The 9,615-nt window shown below is 49.9% G+C and overlaps 1 protein-coding gene across 1 annotated transcript; it reads left to right on the plus strand.

The window, feature by feature from the left end:
* Positions 1–220: 220 nt before the first annotated feature.
* Positions 221–9,016, plus strand: LOC100764815 (butyrophilin-like protein 1). Its single transcript, XM_035451430.1, has 9 exons — positions 221–299; positions 2,216–2,569; positions 3,729–4,010; positions 4,111–4,311; positions 4,766–4,786; positions 4,855–4,881; positions 5,062–5,088; positions 7,730–7,756; positions 8,493–9,016. The coding sequence occupies exons 1-9, from the start codon at positions 221–223 to the stop codon at positions 9,014–9,016; spliced, it is 1,542 nt and encodes a 513-aa protein (XP_035307321.1).
* Positions 9,017–9,615: the final 599 nt, after the last annotated feature.

A 9,615-nucleotide genomic window follows, 5' to 3' on the forward strand; every position in this document is an offset into this window, starting at 1 on the left:
TGGCAGTTTCCCATGTCCATGAGGGAACTGTTGGCCTTCAGAATAAAGAGAGGACATGAAAGGCCTTGAAGAGTAGTGGGGTTGGTGGGTTTTGTCTTAAGAGTTTTGTGGGAGACACAGTTAGAAACCTGTGGATATTGCTAAGTCTTTGAACTTTTCCTGAGAACCTCCAACTTTTGCCCTTCTACAGGTGAACTTGTCCTTGACCTTCCCTCTGGAGATGAAGGGCTCTCCCACCTTCCCTCCAGATGGCTGTCTCCTCTCTCTGCTACTCCTGGTGTCCACCATAGTCTCGGGAGGTCAGTGCTCTACCTCCTGCTCTGTATTTATTTTCTTGTTTTTAATGGCTTCTCTCAAGTAAATATAATCACTTGTCCAAGAAAATATCCCCCCCATCCTTTGGGTAGTTTTTATAAAACTCAGAACATTTACTCAGAACATTTTATAAAACTCAGTGACATTTACCTAAACCTTCACTGAGTGTTGGTGAGTTTAGCCTGTTATGGGCTCCTGTGTCTGATGAGATAGCCTTCCTGAGGTTCACAGGGTGTGTCAGTTTCCTCCTTGCTGTGGCCAGCTACCAGACAAGAGGTAATTTCAATGGGAGGTGTTCAGTTTGGCTTATGGTTTGAGGGTTTGGGCCACTGTGTCAGGGAAGGCGTGCATTGGGGGTTCTGTGTGCATAGGAGAACAAAGAATTTGGATTCATAATTCTTGGTTGTGATGTTGACTAAATCATTTATTCTCTGGGGGATATTGGCCCCTCCTTTATAAAGCAAAAGCACCCTCTAGAAGAAGTTCCCAGACTCCAGAGAGAACTCAGAAAGGAGATCATGTGAATGGCACAGTTGGGTATTATTTCCTGAATCTGATGTCAGGTGGTAAATATAAAAATCCAGATGAAACGTAGGGCTGTGCATGCTAGACATCTGGTCTACCTTCAAACACATGCTAGATATCTGGTCTACCTTCAAACACATGCTAGACATCTAGTCTACCTTCAAACACATGCTAGACATCTGGTCTACCTTCAAACACATGCTAGACATCTGGTCTACCTTCAAACACATGCTAGACAATTGGTTGACAATCAACACTAATGTCCAAAATATGCTCATTCAAAATTCTGCAATTTTTTTGTAAAAATCTTGGGAGGGGTCTGTGTATGTATGGATTTATGTATTCATGTGTGTAAGCTTGCATGTGTATTTGTGTGTGTGTGTGTGTGTGTGTGTGTGTGTGTGTGTATGTGTGTGTGTGTGAAGTTTATTATAGGATTGTTTATAATAATAAGGTGGAAGTGCTATAAATGTTACCCATTAGGAGAATCTTGACCATAATTGTATAGATTGTTAAAAATTAAATAAATAGGGTATAACTAACCATATTACTAAAATAGTTGGAAGCCCTCCATTGCCAAAACTGATGCATGATTGCATTCATGTGAAACCATGATTCACCACTGCATTGTGAAATAGTCTTTCTAATTGTACATATATGTACAATGACACCAGTGTTAGGTAGTTGAGAACACATGTCCTCTGAGTCACAGAGGCACCCCACATTTGGAAGCAATGTAGAACTGAAAAGAGCCTCACCCAGTGTAGCAATGGCTGCTGGAGCATCACTGTCTCTGGGGTGATGGCCAGGGCTGTCAACTCTCTCTCTCTCTCTCTCTCTCTCTCTCTCTCTCTCTCTCTCTCTCTCTCTGCTGTTTTTGTGATCTTGGCTATGTGGGCATACCTGAAGAATGTCCATTTCCTAACCTGACAATGAAATAAGGTGATGTATTTCAGCAGATTCAAAATACTGCAATAGCTGACATTCTGTATAAGTGCTGATGTTGTCAAAGTCCCAAGAACACACACACACACACACACACACACAGAGAGAGAGAGATTTATACACATTTATATAACTATTAAAATTTTATCTATTAAAATTTAATATTATGAGTGAGGGTTTCTCTGTGTAGCTCTGTCTTGGAACACACTCTGCAGACCAGGCTGGCCTCAGACTCACAGAGATCCACCTTCCTCTTCATCCTAAGTGCTGGGATTAAAGGTATGTGCCACCACCACCCAGCTCAAAGTTTAACATTTTTAAAAAGTAATACAAAGAGAAATGTGTCTGGTTCCCTAAATTTGAAAAGTCAGGATTGTGTGTTTGAAGTCTCATGTCTCTAACTTGATTCCATATCTGTCTCTGGTCCCAGAAGTGTCATCGTTTTCTGTGAGGGGACAAACTGAGCCCATCACGGTCCTGCTTGGGGCTGAGGCCACTCTGCCCTGCCAGCTGTCTCCTGCACAGAGTGCATCTCCCATGCACATCCGCTGGTACCGTGCCCGCCTCACCCCTGCTGTGCTGGTGTTCCACGATGGACAGGAGCAAGGAGATGTGCAGATGCCAGAGTACCGAGGAAGAACCCGGCTGGTAAGAGATGCCATCGCCACGGGAGATGTGACTCTACAGATACAGCAAGTCCAGGCTTCTGACGATGGTCTGTATCACTGTCAAGTTACACATGGCTTCACCTCCCAAGAGGCTGTGATTGAGCTCCGTGTCAAAGGTATGTGAGCTCTGCCCAGGGTGCTGGTTGTGATAAAAGATAGACAGCAAACTGTCCACAAACCTTCTTATGACCATCCTTGAGCTGCCTGTGATATTGGATGTGTTTATGTATCTGTGGGTCATCACTGCAGTGTGCAGTGAGAGTCAGACTGCAGGACATCACTTCAGTTTCCAGTGAGAGTCAGACTGTGAGACATGACTGCAGGGTGCAGTGAGAGTCACACTGTGTGACACCACTGTAGTTTCCAGTGAGAGTCAGACTGTGGGACATCACTGCAGTGTGCAGTGAGAGTCAGACTGTGGGACATCACTGCAGTTTCCAGTGAGAGTCAGACTGTGAGACATGACTGCAGTGTGCAGTGAGAGTCAGACTGTGGGACATCACTGCAGTGTGCAGTGAGAGTCAGACTGTGGGACATCACTGCAGTGTGCAGTGAGCGTAAGATTGTCTGCCATCAGAGGTTAACATCACAGACTTAACATTTATATACCAAAGGGGTATCTGTGTGCCTGTGTGTGTGTGTCTCTGTGTGGTGTGTGTGTGTGTGTGTGTGTGTGTGTGTGTGTGTGTGTGCCTGTGTGTGTCTGAGTGTGTGCCTGTGTGTGTGGTGTGTGTGTGTGTATAATTGTGTACATATGAAGGCAGGGGTCACACTCAGGTCACTGTGTGTGACAGGGCACTCATTGGCCAACTCAGCTAGGCTGGGTATCAGTGATCCCAGGACCCCACCTGTCTCTGGTCCAGAGCTGGTGCCACCACACCCAGGTTTTCATATGGATTTGAGGAACTGAATTCGGGTCCTCATGGCTGCACAACAAGAACTCTGATGCATTTGACAAACCCTCTGAACCTTTTTCCATATCCTACAAGATCCCAGACAGTATATTCAGTAGTAACTCTGACATTAACGTTCAGTAAATCCAGACAGAAAATACAATCAGACCCATTTTCAAGTTTTAACTGTCCCAAGAACAATGCCTCACCTCTCCGAGTCCAAGCGCATGCAACAACAGTGAGCTAAGATCAAACTGAGTCTGGGGCAGCCTCAGCTGACCTCTGAGTTCCAGGCTGCCCTTCAGTATAGTAAGTTCACCTTCCCTCATGCACTGTGGCCTCCAGGAATCACAGGCCTCAAGCAGATGTCTTCTCTCCTCAGGGTTAGGCTCTGCCCCTCTTGTTCGCATGACAGGGCCTGAGAACAATGGGATCCAAGTGTCCTGTTCCTCAAGTGGCTGGTTCCCAAAACCCAGGGTGCAATGGAGAAACAATGCTGGGGACACTCTTCTGTCCTCTTCTGAGTCACAGACCCAAGACGGAGCCGGGCTCTTCCACGTGGAAACGTCTCTTTTGGTCACGGATAGAGCTGTGGGCAATGTGACCTGCTCCATCCAAAATCCCCTCCATGACCAGGAGGAAGTGAAGGCCATCTTTCTCCCAGGTCAGTGAGGACCAAACTCCCAGGCAGGGGAATGAGAGGGGTGGGGGCTGAGAGGAGCTGCCTCTGTCAGGTTTCTGACTGTCTGTCTGCACCCTGTCAGAGCCCTTCTTCCCCAGGACTTCCCCTTGGAAAGTAGCTCTGGCTTGCCTGCTCCCCATACTACTGGTCCTGTTCGGTGGGACCAGCCTTGCTGGCTGGAAAGAGCACCAAGCTAAAAGGCGAGAGGTGGAGAAAAAGTCAGCAGAACAGCAGGAAATGTCTCAGAAGAAGGAGGAGATGAAAATCGCACTGAAGAAAAGAGGTATAGACAGGGGGGAACCACAGAATGAGTCAGAGGGCTGTAGAAAAGCTGGGGGACTCAAAGGAGCTTGAAAGGCACAGAGGGAGGGGGCCTGGGAGTGCTCCACAGAGCCATAGTCATTGCAGAGGACCAGAGGGCCATGGGGAGTGGACCTCAGGCCAGTGAAGTGCAGCCTCAAACCACAGCCCAGGCCTTCACACCCTGCTCTTCAGTCCCATGTGCCCACACCCCACCCTTCTTCCAGAGGGTGCTGCTGCTGTTTCTTACCCTATGAATCTGTCAAGAGCCTGCTTGAGAGAAAGCCCTCACCCCAGGGCACCTTATCAGTTTCCCATGGCCATATGCACATGCTTATCCCCTACAGGAAAGCCAACCCCAATTCATTTAGTTACTCTCCAGGCCCAGGGTGGCTGAGACCCAGTGTGATGGATGGTGCACCTTCCCTTTCTTTCAGATGACCTCCAGGCCGAGCTGGGTGAGTGCAGCTTCTTCTCCCTGCATCTTTCCTGCCACTAGGCCACTCATGGGTGTTATTTCTTTCAGATCAACGGAAGGCTCTGTACAGAGAAGGTAAAAGACCAGGTGTCCTGCACCCCCATGCCCTGATGCCAACTCCCCCTCAGTACCCTCATGGGGTGGGGATGAGGGGACTAAAATGTTTAATGATGACTGGTGTGGAGACCTGAGAGGGAAAGGGGGAAGTGAGGGCACAGGTCAGTTCTCAACTGTCCCTGGTATGTTCTGTTGCAGATTGGAAGAAAGCCCTGCTGTACCCTGGTAAGTGACACGTGGGCATTAAATCTTGCCAGCAACTCTAAAACAATGGCATATTACCTGAAAACTTAAACACATGTGTGCTCACACATGCACACTTTAATGGTTGTCACCTTACAAGGAAAAAAACAAAAACCTTTTTTTGAGTCAGGACCTCCCACTACCAAGGCTAGATCATCACGTGCTGTGTAGCTAAGGCTGGGTGTGAATTCCGAGGCCTCCTGCCTCACCTCCCAAATGCTAGGATTTCAGGTGTGCATCATTTGTGCTGGGGGTTCAGACAATCCATTATTTTCTGTAGCTAAGAAAAAAGGAGAGAGAACTATTTACTTATTGTGTGCATGTGTTTATGTGATGTGTGTATGAGTGTGTGTATAAGCATGTGTGTGATGCGTGTAAATGTGTGATAGACAGAGTGTGTATAACGTGTGTGCATATGTGTGAGTGTGTGCATGTGATGTGTGTGAGTGTGTATACATGTGTGTGTGGTGTGTGCATGAGTGTGTGATGTGTGTGTGAGTGTCTGCATGTGTGTATGTGTGTGAGTCTGTGCATGTGTGTATGTGAGTGTGTGATATGTGTGTGTGTGCATGTGATGTGTATGAGTGTGTACATATGTGTGTGGTATGTGCATGAGTGTGTGGTATGTGTGTGAGTGTCTGCATGTGTGTATGTGTGTGATGTGTGTGTGTGTGTCTGCATATGTGTATGTGAGTGTGTGTTGTGTGTGTGTACATGTGTGTATGTGAGTGTGTGATTTGTGTGTGAGTATGTGCCTGTGTGCAAGTATGTATGTGATGTGTGTATGATGTGTGTGACTGAGTGCTGTGTGATGTGTGAGTGTATTGTGGGGTGTTTTGTGTGTGTGTGTGTGTGTCTGTGTGTGTGATGTGGAGTTCACAAACACACTAGGTCATTCCTTGATCCCGTCTGTGCAATTCCATACATCAGACACTGTGCCACACATAGGTTGCACAGCTGTCATCTCTGACCCTGAAGAAGATGAAAGTCCCCCAAGAATATCAGCAAGAAACCAGGCTGTTCCAGACAGCCTGAGTGCTGGGAGAAGCTGACAGACAGGTGGACCTCCAGGGTGACAGACAGGTGGGCCTCCAGAGTGACAGACAGGTGGACCTCCAGAGTGACAGACAGGTGGGCCTCCAGAGTGACAGACAGGTGAACCTCCAGAATGACAGACAGTTGGGCCTCCAGATTGACAGACAGGTGGGCCTCCAGAGTGTCAGACAGGTGGGCCTCCAGGGTGACAGACAGGTGGGCCTCCAGGGTGACAGACAGGTGGGCCTCCAGGGTGACAGACAGGTGGGCCTCCAGAGTGACAGACAGGTGGGCCTCCAGAGTGACAGACAGGTGAGCCTCCAGGGTGACAGACAGGTGGGCCTCCAGGGTGACAGACAGGTGGGCCTCCAGGGTGACAGACAGGTGGGCCTCCAGGGTGACAGACAGGTGGGCCTCCAGGGTGATGGACAGTTCTGTAAGCAGCTTCTGTTGAGACTCTAACAATTTGTTTTGGATATTCCAACTGGGACTGGGAGACTCCTCAGGGGCTGGGAGACTCTCAGGGCCTGGGAGACTCCTCAGGGGCTGGGAGACTCCTCAGGGGCTGGGAGACTCCTCAGGGGCTGGGAGACTCTCAGGGGCTGGGGAGACCCCTCAGGGCCTGGGAGACTCCTCAGGGGCTGGGAGACTCCTCAGTAGCAATCGCTACTCTTGCAAAGACCCAAGGTCAGTTCCCACGGCCTATATACTGTGGCTCACAGCCATCTGTCACTCCAGTCCTGGGGCATCCAGCGCCCTCTTCTGGCCTCTGCCGGCACTGCACTCATGTAGTGCACATATATACATGCAGACAAACACTCAACACATAAAATAAAATTTAAAAACAAATATTGTTAAAACATCCTGTGGTTCTGAAGAAGGGAGCTAAGCACTGAGGATAGGGTCAGCATTCTCCTTCACTGCAAGGGAGGAGGGTCAGCCATTCTCCTTCACTGCAGGGCAGATGGGGGCAGGATTGGCTATTTTCCTTCCCTGCAGGGTGCAGAGGACCAGCATTTCCAGCTGCTCCCCTGACTCCTGTCCTCATGGCTGTGTATATCAGATGTTAAATTTCTTTGTGGAGGGCACATCAATGAGAGGTCACAGTGCTGTGTCTGTTAGGAAATGAAAGTCCTCACCTCTCCTCCTCCTGGGGCTATGGGCATGGACATATCTAGCTTCTCAATAAAACCTGAGGCCCAACAGCTGCTGCATCTGAGCAAGAGGGCTCAGCACCCACACCTACCCTCACCCCTACCCCATCCTCATCCCCACTCCCACCCCTACCCAATTCTCATCCCTACCCCCACCCCACCCCATCCTCATCCCCACCCCCTCCTACCCCATCCTCATCCCCACCCCCACCCATCTCTACCCCACCCCAGCCTCACCCCATCACCCCTCACCCCCACCACCAGCACTGAGGCTCTAGGGAGTAGTCCCTGAGTCAGCACAGAGAGTTTGTGGACATGAGAAAGTCCCAGAGACTTAGAGACAGAGAGAGTGGGAGGAGAAAGCACTGGGGGCAGGCAGCTCCTTTCTGCTCCTTGGGTGCAGCTGCACCATCCTTTGCTCTGATCTCTTCCAGACTGGAGGAAGGAACTGTTCCAGCTGGGTGAGTCGGTTTGCTCCTGTTTGCCTCGACCCTCTGGGTTTGCTCCTCTGAGGTTGCTCCTCTTGTTTTGTTTCTCATTGGAGATGAGTGTGAAGCTTTGCACATGCCTGGTCAACTGCAGCCTCCCTCTGGTTTGGCCTCTGGTGTCTTGTGTGACCTTCCTAACAGAGGACTCTGTTGTTCAGGCTAAGGGTTGGGAGGGGAGGAAGGGACCCTGCTGTGCGATCTGCTGCAAACCATGGCCAGGCTCAGCCACACTGGTTCTGTTCCCTTCTCCACACACTGGCCCAGCATTCTTGTCTGTGGCATCCACTGGGCTTGGAAGACAGAACCACTGCTCATTACTGAGGAGACACCTGACTGAGGAAACACAGCTCCTAGTGGCAAGAACACTGCTTCACTCTGTGAGGTCAGCTTGTGACCAGCCCTTCCATAATAGAGGAGCAAGGCTCTGATTTACCAAGTGCTGGCTCACCCCATGCTCTCCCAAGACCCTACCATAGCATAGATAAGATAGCATGAGACGCAGAGCTCAGAATGCCCTGTGAGAGCACACGGCCCCACACCCCAGGAGTGTGGCCACACCACTCTCCACATGCAGTTTCCTGAAGACTTCACCCATCCAGTAACCTCCTACACACAGCGCTCACTTTGGACACAGAGTTATTGGTATAGAAACATTACAATTGTGACTTAGTCTCCTCCTCCTTCCCCTCTTCCTCCTTCTCCTCCACAGCTCCTGTGAGGATAAAGCATGAAGTGACTCACCAGGACAAACCTGGCCCAGAAACAGAAGAGAGCAGCAGAGAGGAGACAGCACATCCATCCCTCAGCAGCCCACAAGAAGATCACAACATCATCACGCTGTACCAAGAAGGCTTCATGTTGGGGAGATATTACTGGGAGGTGGATGTAGGGGACACTGAGGAATGGACACTCGGTGTTTACGAGCTGTCCACTCAGGATGTGCCATCCAGAGAATCTCTGAGGAAATTCAGAGTCCTGGAGAAGAAGGGAGATGAATACAGGGCTCTTGCCTTCTGTTCCCAAGCCGTTTCTCTGGAAGAGCCTCTGCTGCTGGAGACTCGGCCACTCAAGATTGCAATCTTCTTGGACCAGGAGGACAATGACCTTTCTTTCTACAATATGACTGATGAGACCCACATCTTCTCCTTCGCCCAGGCCAGATTCTTGGGATCACTCTATCCTTACTTCACGCGTCATCCCGTGGGCCTCTCTCCATCACACAGTCCCAAGTGATGTGCACAAAGAACTCCGTGGGCGGGTACTTCAGTGTGTCATCTGTAAACTCCAGGACTCTGGTCCTCCTGGCAGTCACAGGGACCTCTGCTGGGAGGCCTCTTACCTGAGACTCCATGAGCCTCTATGGCCAGTTTCTGGACCTCAAGTTTCTGAGACTACCAGCAGAAAAGACAGTTTCTGCTGTGTGTGGTGTTATGGTTATTAATAGTCTTCCTTTTTTTTTATTAGTTCAAATTAGGAACAAGCTTGTTTCACATGTCAATCCCTTCTCCGTCTCCCTCCCCTCACCCACACCCCTCCCACCCCACCCTGACCTACCCCCACCCCATCCACCCTCCACTCCCCAGGCAGGGTAGGGCCCTCAACGGGGGGCTCCGCAAAGTCCACCAAATCCTCCTGTGCTGGTCCTGGGCCCTTCCCCATGTGTCCAGGGCAAGAGTGCATCCCTTCATGTGGGATGGGCTCTCAGAGTCCCTTCTTACACCAGGGAAAAATACTAATCCACTACCAGGGGCCTTCTAGAGTGCAGAGGCCTCCTCATTGACATCCATTTTCAGGGGTCTGGATCAGTCCTGTACTGGCCTCCCAGACAGCAT

The sequence above is a fragment of the Cricetulus griseus genome (genome assembly GCF_003668045.3).
Source record: "Cricetulus griseus strain 17A/GY chromosome 1 unlocalized genomic scaffold, alternate assembly CriGri-PICRH-1.0 chr1_0, whole genome shotgun sequence".
Lineage (NCBI taxonomy): Eukaryota > Metazoa > Chordata > Mammalia > Rodentia > Cricetidae > Cricetulus > Cricetulus griseus.

Bases quoted from the DNA above. Each gene is read 5' to 3' on its own strand.
- LOC100764815 (XM_035451430.1), top strand. From the start codon at position 221: ATGAAGGGCTCTCCCACCTTCCCTCCAGATGGCTGTCTCCTCTCTCTG. The intron at 300-2,215 runs GTCAGTGCTCTA...CTCTGGTCCCAG, and splicing joins GTCCACCATAGTCTCGGGAG to AAGTGTCATCGTTTTCTGTG. The intron at 4,312-4,765 runs GTATAGACAGGG...CCTTTCTTTCAG, and splicing joins AATCGCACTGAAGAAAAGAG to ATGACCTCCAGGCCGAGCTG.